At 41.2% G+C, this 16,600-nt stretch overlaps 1 protein-coding gene across 1 annotated transcript in view; it reads right to left on the reverse strand.

Annotated features, from left to right (window-relative positions):
• Positions 1–16,600, reverse strand: part of LOC139539869 (cadherin-13-like) — a 704,975-nt gene that overhangs the window by 423,385 nt on the left and 264,990 nt on the right. The window contains exon 4 of the mRNA XM_071343218.1: positions 4,142–4,255. Within this exon, the coding sequence (XP_071199319.1) occupies positions 4,142–4,255 (114 nt within the window). The remainder of the gene's footprint in view (positions 1–4,141; positions 4,256–16,600) is intronic.

Consider the following 16,600-nt stretch of genomic DNA (forward strand, 5'->3'; position numbering starts at 1 on the left):
CAGCTCAAAGTAAGCAATATTTAATATGATAAATTGTTGTTCTGTCGAAATATTTTAAACGCATATTTCGCCATTTTGTTTGTTATCGCGTCACTTGGCGAACCCTGTATTGAAAAGTAAGGATAATTTTAAAAATGTAAATCAGCGGTTGCATTAAGAACTAATTTGTCTTTCGATTCCTGTCAACCCTGTATTTTTTAGTCAAGTATATGATTAGCTTTCAATTAAACTAGATCACTCTGATAGATGACGTCAGACATATTGGGGCTTGATTTCCTAGTATTTTTATTGTGTAACCACGGTTTTGTATGGCTAAATATGCACCTTTTCGAACAAACTGTATATGTATGTTGTAAAATGATGTTACAGGAGTGTCATCTGAAGAATTCTGAGAAGGTTAGTGAAAAAATTAATATATTTTGGCGGTGATTACGTTATAGCGCTCTTTGGCTGGAATCGATGCTCTGGTAACGTTTGCACATGTGGTATGCTAACTTATCGATTTATTGTGTTTTCGCTGAAAAACGCTTAGAAAATCTGAAATATGGTCTGAAATCACAAGAACTGGGTCTTTCCATTGCTATGCTTTGTCTATTTTTATGAAATGTTTTATGATGAGTAAATTGGTCATACACGTTGCTCTATCTAGTAATTCTAGTCGATTTGTGATGGTCGGTGCAATTGTAAACTGTGATTTCTACCTGAAATATGCACTTTTTTCTAACAACACCTATCCTATACCATAAATATGTTATCAGACTGTCATCTGAAGAGGTTTTTTATAGGTTATTGGCTATCAATATCTTAGTTTAGCCGAATTGGTGATAGCACCTGAAGGAGTAAGAAACTGATGGAGTTAGAAAAGTGGTGTATTTTGCTAACGTGTTTAGCTAATAGATTTACATATTGTGTCTTCCCTGTAAAACATTTGAAAAATCTGAAATGGTGGCTTTATTCACAAGATCTGTATCTTTCATCTGGTGTCTTGGACTTGTGATTTAATGATATTTAGATGCTACTATCTACTTGTGAAGCTATGCTAGCTATGCTAATCAGTGTGTGGGGGGGGTGGGGGGTGATCCCGGACCCGGGGTAGAGGCTCGTGAAAGGTTAAGAGTTTATTCGGAAGATAACAGCTCTATAAATATTCTTTCGTGGTGCCCCTCCGCTCTAGTTAATTACATTTACATGATTAGCTCAATCAGGTAATATTAATTACGGAGAAAGTATTTTATAGAATAGCATGTCATAACACTTAATCCGGCATAGCCAAAGACACGACAACCCTATATCAAATCCATTCCCTTTACCAGGCTCTCCCTCATAGGGGCAACACATGAGAAAGCAATGGCTACCATGATGGTGGTGAGGAGGATGAGGAGAAGCTGTATCCATTTTCAAAATAAATAGTGCCTGCTCTCCGATGTATAGCTGCCGTCAGATAAAATAGCATAACTATGGGGAGAAGGTGAGCGCAGAGAAAGAGAGAAAGAGAGAGATAGAGAGAGAAAGACTTGGTAGTGGGATCATTCCCAGCACAGTCTTACTGAGCTTCTTCATAAGATTGTAACATAATCTCTCTATGGAGCGATGACTACTCCAAACCAGGAGCATGTCAACCCTTGTCTCGTTCTGCCATCAGTGGAGGCACATCACTGATGCATGCCATACAGTATATTACATGATCCTTGTAACACTGAAATTAATCTTGTACGGACAGAAAAGAAAGGATATGTTGTGTCTGTATCTACAGTATGTAATCAGTAAGTTCCTGAAGAAAACAATTACAAGCTGTATGTTTTCTTTTCAACTAATTTAACAGTTTGTCCATAACACCTACAGAACTCCTGTAAACCAAACTAATCTGCTGACTGTAGATCTCCCTCACGCTCTCTGTCTCTTTCTCTCACATTGGGGGCATGACACATCACAGCTCAGCTTTGTGATGTCTCTCTTTTAAGGTTTCATTTTCAGACTCTCTTTCTGGGTGTTCTGAGAAGTGGTTGATTCTTTAGTCTCAACTGCAAAGCTCTCTCTCTCTCGGTCACAGACACAAACACGTAAGTCACGCACGTAAGTCACGCACACACACACACACACACACACACACACACACACACACACACACACACACACACACACACACACACACACACACACACACACACACACACACACACACACACACACACACACACACACACACACACACACACACACACACACACACACACACACACACACACACACACACACACACACACAACGTCCTGAAAATACATTGCTTCATGTCTTAGTGTCCCTTCTGCAAATGAGGCTGTGAGGACTCAATTATGGAAGGTATAACCTCTGTAAAAGTCCAATAGCTGTTCCACATAAACTATTAAATCTATTCCTGTTTTTACAGATGGTCTGTAGGCTTGAACCTGTAAGTCTGAGTTCCTAAATGGAACAGGAGTCAAATGGGCCCTCCATCTATCTCATCTAAGCTGAATTACTTGTACACACATTAACACCAAACAACTCTGATCAAATGACCTAGCCACCAATGTATTCCGAAAAATCAATCAAAGCACTTGAGCATGGTACAACTAAATGTTGTTTTGTATCAACCCTTGGTAACATAACCAGAGAAGGATATCAAGGATCTAGCCTTTTTAATAAAAAGGAATACATCAAGTTATATTCATCGAGTCATATATTTGTTTTGACTATCATCCAAAAAGGATTGGGTAGTTTTGAGAAAGAAATATAGGACTAAAATATCAAATTCAAACACACACAGTTTTGTTTGTGAGGGCTAATTGTTTATGCTGCTTAAATGCTGATTATTCATGTTATTCAAAATCAAATCAAATTTTATTTGTCACATGCGCAGTGAAATGCTTACTTACAAGCCCTTAACCAACAATGCTTTTTTCTGGGATAATGGTGTTGATGTGAGCCATGACCAGCCTTTCAAAGCACTTATTGGCTACAGACATGAGTGTTACGGGTCAGTAGTCCTTTAGGGAGGTTACCTTAGTGTTCTTGGGCACAGGGACTATGGTGGTCTGCTTGAAACATGTTGGTATTACAGACTCAGTCAGGGACTGGTTGAAAATGTCAGTGAAGACACTTGCCAGTTAGGCAGTGCATGCTCGGAGTACACGTCCTGGTAATCCATCTGGCCCTGCGGCCTTGTGAATATTGACCTGTTTTAAGGTCTTACTCACATCGGATATGGAGAGCGTGATAACACAGTTGTCCAGAACAGCTGGTGCTCTCATGCATGCTTCAGTGTTGCTTGCCTCGAAGCGAGCATAGAGGTAATTTAGCTCGTCTGGTAGGTTCGTGTCACTGGGGAGCTCGTGGCCGTGCTTCCCTTTGTAGTCTGTAATAGTGTTCAAGCCCTGCCACATCTGACGAGAGTCAGAGCCAGTGTAGTACGATTCAATCTTATTCCTGTATTGACGCTTAGCCTGTTTGATGGTTCGTCGGAGGGTAGAGCGGGATTTCTTATAAGCTTCCAGGTTATAGTCCCGCTCCTTGAAAGCGGCAGCTCTACCCTTTAGCTCAGTGCGGATGTTGCCTGTTATCCATGGCTTCTGGTTGGGATATGTATGTACTGTCACTGTGGGGACGATGTCATCCATGCACTTATTGATGAAGCCAGTGACTGATGTGGTGTACTCCTCAATGCCATCAGAAGAATCCCGGAACATATTCCAGTCTGTGCTAGCAGTCCTGTTGCTTAGCATCTGCTTCATCTGACCACTTTTTTATTGACCGAGTCACTGGTGCCTCCTGTTTTAGTTTCAGCTTGTAAGCAGGAATCAGGAAGACAGAATTACGATCAGATTTGCCAAATGGAGGGTGAGGGAGAGCTTTGTACGCGTCTCTGTTTGTGGAGCAAAGTTGGTTTTCTTTTCCCTCTGGTTACACATTTAACATGCTGGTAGAGATTAGGTAGAATGGATTTGAGTTTCCCTGTATTAAATTCCCTGGCCACTATTCACAGTGGAGAGGCATGTTTTCACTGGAATATGGATATCCACATTGCTTGATTGTGAATAACACTAAATATGGTGGTAAACAGTCCACAATCCGTCTATTAGTGTATCAGAAGGTGTCCGAGGTGGGACGGACGGGTGAGCCTTACCGTGCCAATGACTTTCGGGAATGGTGGCTCCATGTTCTCACTGACATGCATGCGGGGGGCGAACAGGGCTCTCTTTGATCTGTAGGGCTGGATCTGTCCAAGGCCAAGGATCTCCTTTGAACACACAGAGGGAGGGGTGGCATTAAAACAACATATTGTATAGTTTATACATTACCTATGTGGTCCTGTGTGGCTCAGTTGGTAGACCATGGAGCTAGCAATGCCTGGATCATAGGTTCAATTCCTGATGAGGCCACCCATTTGTAAATGTAGGAACTTGGGTAAAAGCGCCTGATAAATGGCATATATACAGTCAGTTCCAAAAGTACTGGGACAGTCCTACAGTTTTGACTCCATACTCCAGCAATGAAATGACACAATGACTATGAGGTTAACGTGCAGACTGTCGGCTTTAATTTGACGGTATCTCCATGCATATTGGGTGAACCGTTTAGAAATTACAGAGCTTTTTGTACAGTCACCCCATTTTAATTCACTTATACCGTACATATACTGTACCACTCAAAAGTTTGGAGACCTACTCATTCCAGGGTTTTTCTACATTGTAGACAGCAGTAGCGAAGACATCAAAACTATGAAATAACACATATGAAATCATGTAGTAACCAAAAAGTGTTAAACAAATCAAAATATATTTTATATTTGAGATTCTTCAAAGTAGTCAGCCTTTGCCTTGATGACAGCTTTGTACACTCTTGGCATTCTCTCAACCAGCTTCATGAGGCAGTAACCTGGAATTCATTTCAATTAACAGGTGTGCCTTGTTAAAAGTTAATTTGTGGAATTTCATTCCTTCAGTATTCGGAAAGTTGGATGACTGAGGTGCCCAAAGTAAACTGCCTGTTCCTCAGGCGCAGAAGCTAGGATATGCATATGCATGGTAGTATTGGATAGAAAACACTGTAAAGCTTCTAAAACTGTTAAAATAATGTCTGTGAATATAACATAACTGATTTGGCAGGCGAAACCCCGAGGACAATCCATTCAGGAAAATTATTTTTTAAGGTCATTCAACATTCCAATGATTTTCTATGGGAAAGCCGAATTATTAGGACCCAGATTGCATTCCTATGGCTTCCACTAGAAGTCAACAGTCTTTAGAAATTGTTCAATGTTTTTCTTTTTTTTAAATGAAGAAGTAGTCGTATTCTTTCTAAATGTCACTCACTACGCGCTCCTCGTTATTTTTCTCCGGTATACATTTTATTGATTATTTACATATTAGGGTACCTGAGGTTGGATTAGAAACGTTGTTTGAAATGTTTGGACCAAGTTTACAGGTTACTTTTTAGATTCCTTTGTAGGCATGTTGGGCGAGTTGGAACAGGTGTATTTCTGAATCAAATGCGCCAAATAAACTGACATTTTTGGGATATAAAGAAGAACTTTATCAAACAAAACGACCATTCATTGTGTAACTGGGACATTTGGGATTGCAAAAAGATGAAGATCTTCAAAGGTAAGTGATATATTTTATCGCTATTTCTGACTTTCGTGATGTATCTGCTTGGTTGGAAAATGATTGTGATGCGCTCTTGTGATGCGCTCGCGCACTTGGTTATTTATCTATGGTATTGAATATACTATTTTCCGTCTTAAATGTTATTGTTTATTTACATAATAGGGTACCTGAGGATTGATTAGGAACGTTGTTTGACGTGTTTGGACCAAGTTTAATGGTAACGTTTGGGATTAATTTTGCATGCATTTTGAACGAGGGGAAACCGGTGGATTATTGAATGAAGCGTGCCAAATAAACTTGCTTTTTGGGGATATAAAGAAAGACTTTATCAAACAAAAGGACAATTTGTTATGTAACAGGGACCCCTGTGATTGAAACCAGATGAAGATCTTGAAAGGTAAGGGATTTATTTTATCGCTATTTCTGACTTTCGCGATGCATCTGCTTGGTTGGAAAATGTTTTTAATGCTTTTGTATGCGGGGCGCTGTCCTCAGATAATTGCATAGTGTGCTTTCGCCGTAAAGACTTTTTGAAATCTGACAACGCAGCTGGATTAACAATACGTTTATATTTTAAATGATGTATGAAACTTGTGTTTTCATGAAAGTTTAATATTACGATTTCTGTCATTTGAATTTGGCGCTCTGCAATTTCACCGGATGTTGTCGAGGTGGGTCGCTTGAGACACGCCTAGCCCAAAGAGGTTTGAGCCAATAAGTTGTATTGTGACAAGGTAGGGGTGGTAAACTGAAGATATTTGGTAAAATACCAAGTCCATATTATGGCAAGAACAGCTTAAATAAGCAGAGATATGAAAGTCCATCATTAATTTAAGACATTCCAAGAACTTTTAAAATTTCTTGAGGTGCAGTTGCAAATACCATCAAACGCTATGATGAAAATGAAAAGGAAGACCCAGAGGTAGTTCTGCTGCAGAGGATGAGTTCATTGGAGTTAACTGAACCTCAGAAATTGCAGCCCAAATAAATGCTTCACAGAGTTCAAGAAACAGACACATCTCATCATCAACTGTTCAGAGGAGAATGCGTGAATCAGGCCTTCATGGTCGAATTGCTGAAAAGAAAACACTACTAAAGGACACCAGTAAGAAGAAGAAACTTGGACCAAGAAACATGAGCAATGGACATTATAACCATGGAAATCTGTCCTTTGGTCTGATCAGCCCAAATGTGAGATTTTTGGTTCCAAAATAACAAAAAGGAAAAGCAGCCAACAAGTTCTCAGGATATGTGGGAACTCCTTCAAGACTGTTGAAAAAGCTTTCCAGGTGATGTTGGATTAGAGAATGCCAAGAGTGTGCAAAGCTGTCAATCTAAAAAATACAGTTGAAGTCGATGGTTTACATACACTTAGGTTGGAGTCATTAAAACTCGTTTTTCAACCACTCCACAAATTTCTTGTTAACAAACTATAGTTTTGGCAAGTCGGTTAGGACATCTACTTTGTGAATGACACCAGTAATTTTTCCAACAATTGTTTACAGACCGATTATTTCACTTATAATTCACAATCACAATTCCAGTGGGTCAGAAGTTTACATACACTAAGTTGACTGTGCCTTTAAACAGCTTGGACAATTCCAGAAAATTATGTCATGGCTTTAGAAGCTTCTGATAGGCTAATTGACATCATTTGAGTCAATTGGAGGTGTACCTGTGGATGTACACTGCTCAAAAAAATAAAGGGAACACTAAAATAACACATCCTAGATCTGAATGAATGAAATATTCTTATTAAATACTTTTTTCTTTACATAGTTGAATGTGCTGACAACAAAATCACACAAAAATGATCAATGGAAATCAAACTTATCAACACATGGAGGTCTGGATTTGGAGTCAAACTCAAAATTAAAGTTGAAAACCACACTACAGGCTGATCCAACTTTGATGTAATGTCCTTAAAACAAGTCAAAATGAGGCTCAGTAGTGTGTGTGGCCTCCACGTGCCTGTATGACCTCCCTACAATGCCTGGGCATGCTCCTGATGAGGTGGCGGATGGTCTCCTGAGGGATCTCCTCCCAGACCTGGACTAAAGCATCCGCCAACTCCTGGACAGTCTGTGGTGCAACGTGGCGTTGGTGGATGGAGCGAGACATGATGTCCCAGATGTGCTCAATTGGATTCAGGTCTGGGGAACGGGCGGGCCAGTCCATAGCATCAATGCCTTCCTCTTGCAGGAACTGCTGACACACTCCAGCCACATGAGGTCTAGCATTATCTTGCATTAGGAAGAACCCAGGGCCAACCGCACCAGCATATGGTCTCACAAGGGGTCTGAGAATCTCATCTCGGTACCTAATGGCAGTCAGGCTACCTCTGGCGAGCACATGGAGGGCTGTGCGGCCCCCCAAAGAAATGCCACCCCACACCATGACTGACCCACCGCCAAATCGGTCATGCTGGAGGATCTTGCAGGCAGCAGAACGTTCTCCACGGCGTCTCCAGACTCTGTCACGTCTGTCAACATGTGCTCAGTGTGAACCTGCTTTCATCTGTGAAGAGCACAGGGCGCCAGTGGCGAATTTGCCAATCTTGGTGTTCTCTGGCAAATGCCAAACGTCCTGCACGGTGTTGGGCTGTAAGCACAACCCCCACCTGTGGACGTCGGACCCTCACACCACCCTCATGGAGTCTGTTTCTGACCGTTTGAGCAGACACATGCACATTTGTGGCCTGCTGGAGGTCATTTTGCAGGGCTCTGGCAGTGCTCCCTCCTCCTGCTCCTCCTTGCACAAAGGCGGAGGTAGCGGTCCTGCTGCTGGGTTGTTGCCCTCCTACGGCCTCCTCCACGTCTACTGATGTACTGGCCTGTCTCCCGGTAGCGCCTCCATGCTCTGGACACTACGTTGACAGACACAGCAAACCTTCTTGCCACAGCTCGCATTGATGTGCCATCCTGGATGAGCTGCACTACCTGAGCCACTTGTGTGGGTTGTAGACTCCGTCTCATGCTACCACTAGAGTGAAAGCACCGCCAGCATTCAAAAGTGACCAAAACATCAGCCAGGAAGCATAGGAACTGAGAAGTGGTCTGTGGTCACCACCTGCAGAACCACTCCTTTATTGGGGGTGTCTTGCTAATTGCCTATAATTTCCACCTGTTGTCTATTCCATTTGCACAACAGCATGTGAAATTTATTGTCAATCAGTGTTGCTTCCTAAGTGGACAGTTTGATTTCACAGAAGTGTGATTGACTTGGAGTTACATTGTGTTGTTTAAGTGTTCCCTTTATTTTTTTGAGCAGTGTATTTCAAGGACGTCCTTCAAACTCAGTGCCTCTTTGCTTGACATCATGGGAAAATCAGCCAAGACCTAAGAACATTTTTTGTAGACCTCCACAAGTCTGGTTCATCCTTGGGAGCAATTTCCAAATGCCTGAAGATACCACGTTCATCTGTACAAACAATAGTACGCAAGTACAAACACCATGGGACCATGCAGCCGTCATACCGCTCAGGAAGGAGACGCATTCTGTCTCCTAGATATGAACATACTTTGGTGCGAAAAATGCAAATCAATCCCTGAACAACAGCAAAGTACCTTGTGAAGATGCTGCAGGAAACAGGTACAAAAGCATCTATATCCTCGGTAAAATGAGTCCTATATCGACATAACCTGAAAGGCCGCTCAGCAAGAAGAAGAAGCAACTGCTCCAAACTATGGTTTGCAACTGCACATGAGGACAAAGATAGTACTTCTTGGAGAAATGTCCTCTGGTCTGATGAAACAAAAATAGAACTGTTTGGCCATAATGACCTTTGTTATGTTTCAAGTAAAAAGGGGGACGTTTGCAAGCCGAAGAACACCATCCCAAACGTGAAGCATGGGGGTGGCAGCATCATGTTGTTGGGGTGCTTTTCTGCAGGAGGGACTGGTGCACCTCACAAAATAGAGTCATGAGGAATGGAAAAGTATGTGGATATATTGAAGGAACATCTCAAGACATCAGTCAGGAAGTTAAAGCTTGGTCGCAAATGGGTTCTCCAAATGGACAATGACCCCAAGCATACTTCCAAAGTTGTTGCATAATGGCTTAAGGACAACAAAGTCAAGGTATTGTAGTGGCCATCACAAAGCGCTGACCTCAATCCCATAGAACATTTGTTGCCAGAACTGATAAAGCGTATGCGAGCAAGGAGACCTTAAAACCTGACTCAGTTACACCAGCTCTGTCAGGCGGAATGGGCCAAAATTCACCCAACTTATTGTGGGAAGCTTGTGGAAGGCTACACAAAATATTTGACCCAAGTTAAAGAATTGAAAGGCAATGCTACCAAATACTAATTGAGTGTATGTACACTTCTGATCCACTGGGAATGTGATGAAAGAAATAAAAGCTGAAATAAATAAATCATTCTGACATTTCACATTCTTAAAATAAAGTAGTGATCCTAACTGACCTAAGACAGGCAATTTTTACTATAATTAAATGTCAGGAATTGTGAAAAACTGAGTTTAAATGTATTTGTTTAAGGTTTATGCAAACTTCCGACTTCAACTGTATATTTTGATCTGTTTAACACTTTTTTGGTTGTACATATATGTGTTATTTCATAATTTTGATGTCTTCACTATTATTCTAAAATTTAGAAAATTGTGAAAATAAAGAAAAACCCTTGAATGAGTAGGTGTGTTCAAACTTTTTTTCTGCCCTCTTAGTGCTGCCCCGGTCAACTGTAAGGGCTGTTATTGTGAAGTGGAAACGTCTTAGGAGCAACAACGGCTCAGCCGCGAAGTATTCAGACCCTTTACTCAGTATTTTGTTGAATCATCTTTGGCAGCAATTACAGCCTTCAGTCTTCTTGGGTATGATGCTACAATGACGCTTGAAACACCTGTATTTGGGGAGTTTTTTCTCATTCTTCTGTTGTCCTGTTGGAAGGTGAACTGACGCAATCCTGTCTCGGAGCTCTACGGACAATTCCTTCAACCTCATGGCTTTGATTTTGCTCTGGCATGCACTGTCAACTGTGGAACCTTATATAGACAGCTGTGTACCTTTCCAAATCATGTCCAATCAAGTTGCAGAAACAGCTCAAGGATGATTTAATGGAAATAGCATGCACCAGAGCTCAATTTCAATTTCAAGTCTTATAGAAAAGGGTCTGAATACTTATGTAAATAAGGTATTTCTGTTGTGTTGTTTTATAAATTTGCCAACATTTCTAAAAACCTGTTTTCGCTTTGTCATTATGGCGTATTGTGTGTAGTTTGATGAGGGAAAAAATTATTTAATCCATTTTAGAATAAGGCTTTAACATAACAAAATGTGGATAAAGTCAAGGGGTCTGAATACTTTCCGAATGCACTGTACATTTAGGCCCTTCATATATAGTTTATGCACAGCACTTCATTTTAAGCATCAATTTATCTAATCAGTTATTGTTTTCATGCTCAAACCGTGAGCAACACTTGTCAAGCTCAGACATTTCTCTCAAAACACATGGATGTCGATTCGCACAGGACTAGTATTATCAGAGGACCTTGGAGTTAGTCGAAAAACAGTAGGTTTTTTTGACTGGAATTATTACTCTCCTGCTATGTAAAAATGGCAGATTGGTTATTTGTGGTTATTTGTGCTCGTGTACATAATTACATAATCCTATCTCCCCCAGTAAAACTAATCCTGTGCAAATAGGGCTATAGGCTACTGACGGTGATGGCCGATGCGCTCGTCGTGGCAATAGCCTATCTCAAGATGAGCTACTTTGAAAAACAGTGCCGCTGTTAACTACAAATTGGTTCTACAGACAGATTAGTCTTCTCTTTTCAGCAGTATGCATTTGCTTTCCAAACTATATGTTTTTCCTGCAATTGTATTTTGAAATCTGCAAAAGGCAAACCGACAGCGGCAACCAACCATAGAAATATAATCCATAGATGGCAGTTCTTATTCAAGTCACGACTGGCATCCATTGCTTGTGTACCCATGAGTTTAACAGTCAAATTGCCAGGGTAGAGGTTTTAAAACTTCTTGCCACTAGGGGGGTGCCATTTCGACATAGTCCAAATTAGTTTCCAAATTAAACTGCCTCGTACTCAATTCTTGCTCGTACAATATGCATATTATTATTACTATTGGATAGAAAACACTCTCTAGTTTCTAAAACCGTTTGAATTATATCTGTGGGTGAAACAGAACTCGACTTAGAGCAATTTTCCTATGTGTATGTCAGAATGCAGAATTTTACTGGCTGTTCTGAGACCTGTGTATTAATTTGCCTGTCCTCTATTGGTTGAGATGCACTGCATACGCCTTCCCCTGGGTGTCAGCGAATAGGGAGACTTGAAATGGACTTTCTGCGTAGTTCCCAAAGGTTATAAATTGATTGGAATCACGGTGGCCGTTCTTTTGGATCTTCGCTCAGGCGCAAAGAAGAGCTTGGCATGTCGTTGTAGAAGCTCTGGTTTTAGCTCCTTAGATAATTCCGGTCATGTTTTTATTCGATATAGGCTTTAAAGACATCATAATCTTGTTATTTTGAACCGAATTATTTCAGTTTATGTCAGTATATTGCGATTTTCGGGTATTTATTTCCTTGGCGCTGTAGGAACTTGGGTATCTCTCTCTTTCGTGCTAATGTTTACAGCTAATTGCAACTCTGAAGACAACGTTCTCCAACCTAGCAACGATTCTTTTGGACAAAGGACACCTAATCCTAAGATTCTGATGAGAGTTCATCGAAAAGTAAGAACTATTTATGCTGATAATTCATTGTTCTGTTGAAAAAAGTTAACTGCATGAGACGCCATTTCTTGCAGTGTAGCCTTGCGTTATCGGACCCTGTATTGCGCAGTAAGGTTAATTTAAAAAATGTAATTCAGCGATTGCATTAAGAACTCATTTGTCTTTCAATTGCTGTCCACGCTGTATTTTTTAGTCAAGTTTATGATTATTTATTGATTAGACTAAGTCACTCTTCAAGATGGCGCCCGACATTTTCTGGCCAGTTTGGCTACTTTTCTCATTGTATAACCACGATTTTTGTGGCTAAATATGCACATTTTCGAACAAACTCTATATGTATGTTGTAATATGATGTTACAGGAGTGTCATCGGAAGAATTCTGAGAAGGTTAGTGAAAAAATTCATATATTTTGGTGGTGATAACGCTATCGCTCTTTTTGCCTTGAATCAATGCTGGGGTAATGTTTGCACATGTGGTATGCTAATATAACGATATATTGTGTTTTCGCTGTAAAACACTTAGAAAATCTGAAATATTGTCTGGATTCACAGGATCTGTGTCTCAATTACTGTACGCTGTGTATTTTTAAGAAATGTTTTATGATTAGTAATTAGGTAATACACGTTGCTCTCTGTAGTTATTCTAGTCGCTTTGGTGAGTTTTGTGATAGTGGCTGCAATGGTAAACTATGATTTATACCTGAAATATGCACATTTTTCTAACAAAACATATGCTATACAATAAATATGTTATCAGACTGTCATCTGATGAAGTTTTTTCTTGGTTAGTGGCTATTTATATCTTTATTTGGTCGAATTAGTGATGGCTACCTATGCAGGGAAAAATGGTGGACAAAAAAAAGTTGTGTCTTTTGCTATGGTGGTTAGCCAATAGAAATACATATTTTGTCTTCCCTGTAAAACATTTAAAAAATCGGAAATGATGGCTGGATTCACAAGATCTGTATCTTTCATTTGGTGTCTTGGACTTGTGATTTCATGAACATTTTATTATATGATATCCCTGTAGCTTTAGGCTAGGCTATGCTAGTCAGCTTTTGTGATGGGGGGGATCCCGGATCCGGGTTTGGTAGCAGTGAAAGGTTAAAAACTCTTGTATGGATTGTATGTCTATCCACAATGCAAAAAATCTGTAGCCTATATTTGGCACTCATGCTGCCAAACTGCAGCCTTCCCAAATACAGGTACATTGTAACTGCCAAAATAAAGGAAACACTTGAATAAACAAGGGATACCTGTATGTTATGGTGTGGGGTGCATTTCCTGGCATGGTTCAGGTCCACTTGTAGAATCTATGCCAAGGCGCATTGAAGCTGTTCTGCCAGCTCGTGGTGGTGCAATACAATTTTAATACACTTTATGTTGGTGTTTCCTTAATTTTGGCAGACACCTCTATGTGCTTGTGATAAAACTTAATCTTGAATTAAATCATTTTTTATCAACTATTGATCCTGTGGCTAAATTATACTCTCTGGTGTATTTTGAACATTGAGAGCGGGCTACTGTGGTTGGATAAAAAATGTAATATACATTTTTTAAATTTGTATTGGTCTTTTTTTGCTCGGGGCCCAGCCCCTGACTCACACAACTGACCAGTCACATTCCTTTATTATGCAGTTTATTTTATTATTTGTATTGATCAGTTACCCAACCAAGGCAGGGCCCACCAGTTACCTACGTGGGCTCCCTACCTCTCCTCCCCCAATGTGGTGATTAGCAGAGCGGGAGCAGCAGGCTGTCTACACTCATTGAGACCGGGCTCCTGAGTCTTCCTGTGGTTGGCGGTTGCAGTGAGAAAATATAAAATATATACTACATACACTATATATACACAAAACTAGGTGGCATCCCTTCAAATTAGTGGATTCGACTATTTCAGCAACACTGACAGGTGCTGACAGGTGTATAAAATTGAGCACACAGCCACGCAATCTCCATAGACAAACATTGGCAGTAGAATGGCCTTACTGAAGAGCTCAGAGACTTTCAACGTGGCACCGTCATAGGATGCCACCTTTATAACAAGTCTGTTCGTAAAATTTCTGCCCTCTTACAGCTGCCTCGGTCAACTGTAAGTGCTGTTATTGTGAAGTGGAAACGTATTTGAGCAACAACGGCTCAGCCGTGAAGTGGTAGGCCACACAAGCTCACAGAACGGGACAGCAGAGTGCTGAAGCACATAAAAATTGTCTGTCCTCGGTTGCAACACTTACTAACGAGTTCCAAACTGCCTCCAGAAGCAACGTCAGCACAAGAACTGTTCATCGGGTGCTCATTGAAATGGGTTTCCATGGCCAAGCATCCAGACACAAGCCTAAGATCACCATGCACAATGCCAAGCGTCGGCTTGAGTGGTGTAAAGCTTGCTACCATTTGACACTGGAGCAGTGGGAACGCGATCTCTGGAGTGATGAATCACGCTTCATCATCTGGCAGTCCGAAGGACGAATCTGGATTTGGCGGATGCCAGGATAACGCTACGTGCCTGAATGCATAGTGCCAACTGTCAAGTTTGGTGGAGGTGGAATAATGGTCTGGGGCTGTTTTTCATGGTTCAGGCCAGGCCGCTTAGTTCCAGTGAAGGGAAATCTTGACGCTACAGCATACAATTACATTACACACGATTCTGTACTGACACCATTGTGGCAACAGTTTGGGGAAGGCCCTATCCTGTCTCAGCATGAAATGGTTTGTCGGGATCGGTGTGGAAGAACTTGACTGGCCTGCACAGAGCACTGACCTCAACCCCATTGCACACCTTTGGGATGACATGGAACGCTGACTGTGAGCCAGGCCTAATCGCCCAACATTAGTGCCTGACCTCCTTAATGCTCTTGTGGCTGAATGGAAGCAAGTCCCTGCAGTATTGTTCCAACATCTAGTGGAAAGCCTTCCCAGAAGAGTAGAGGCTGTTATAGCAGCAAAGGGGGACCAACTCCATATTAATGCCCATGATTTTGGAATGAGATGTTCGACGAGCAGGTGTCCACACACTTTCGGTCATGTACTGTAGCATAACACAGGAAGTTTCTAGAGATCAAGTCCCACATCCAGACAGCGAGACCCATGTACGATTAGGGAAGACAACCCTGCCTCCTGGTCGGAGCATTGCACGTCTCCACTGAAACATCGGGTTTGCTGCTACACCCTGAGGCGACCCATATATTCCCGTGAACGATGTTACTCCAGGGACACTCCAGGGCCACCTATGAAGCTACTGAAATCCTCCAGAACTGTTTTGAGTCCACTGACTGGGCGACCCTGACGGACAGCGCCAACGACCTGTAAGAGGCAGCGGATACTGTCTCTGAGTACATCTGTTTCTGTGAGGATCTCGTTTTTCCCAAAAAGAAAGTCAACATCTTCCTTAAAAACATTTTTTTTTTTAAATCAGGTGGCAGTAAAGAGGAAAGGAAAAATAATCAGACGCGACTCAAAAGCAAAATCAAGGAGTGCAAGGCAGCATACAAAGACGAATTAGAAAACCTTTTCAAGGACAAGGACAGTAGAAAAGCCTGGCAAGGGCTACAAACCATCACAAACCAAAGACACATTGTATGACAGTCGGAAAAGACCTTGCTTTTCGAAATTATTTGCACAGTTTTCATTGTTGGTTTGACGTGTGATTTCATATCGCAGCAGAAAGTACACTTGGACCGTATAGAAAGCATATCAGATGTTGATATACAGATCTCTGTGAAGGACGTCAAGCAATACTTTCAACGTGTCAACCCACAATAATCATATGGTCCAGACGGCATCAGCAGCAAGGCAGTTCAGGCATGCGCAGACCAGCTCCTATTACATTTACAGAAGTTGTTCCAGCTGTCACTGGACAGTGGGATAATTCCAGATGAATCGAAGACGTCACTGATTGTCCCAGTACCTAAAAACAACAGGCCAAAAGAAAAGAACGATTTATGCCCTGTAGCCTTGACATCTGTACCTATGAAATGTTTTGAAAAAACAATTCAAAAACAAATTCTCTCTGGTCTCTCATTCCAATTAGATCCAAACCAATTCGCCTTCCGTGCCTCTAGGGGTGTTGAATATGTGTTACTGGTCATGCTGAACAATATCTATGAACATTTAGAAAAGGCAAATAGTCTAGAGCAAATTTTATTCATTAACTTCAGTAGCGCGTTTAACACAATCCAACCCCACCTACTGGTAGATAAGCTGGTGAATTTGGGTGTCAACTCTCTACTGATCAAGTGGATTCATAGTTTCTTTGTGAAACA

This window comes from Salvelinus alpinus, chromosome 15 (genome assembly GCF_045679555.1).
Source record: "Salvelinus alpinus chromosome 15, SLU_Salpinus.1, whole genome shotgun sequence".
In the NCBI taxonomy this organism is placed as follows: Eukaryota; Metazoa; Chordata; class Actinopteri; order Salmoniformes; family Salmonidae; genus Salvelinus; species Salvelinus alpinus.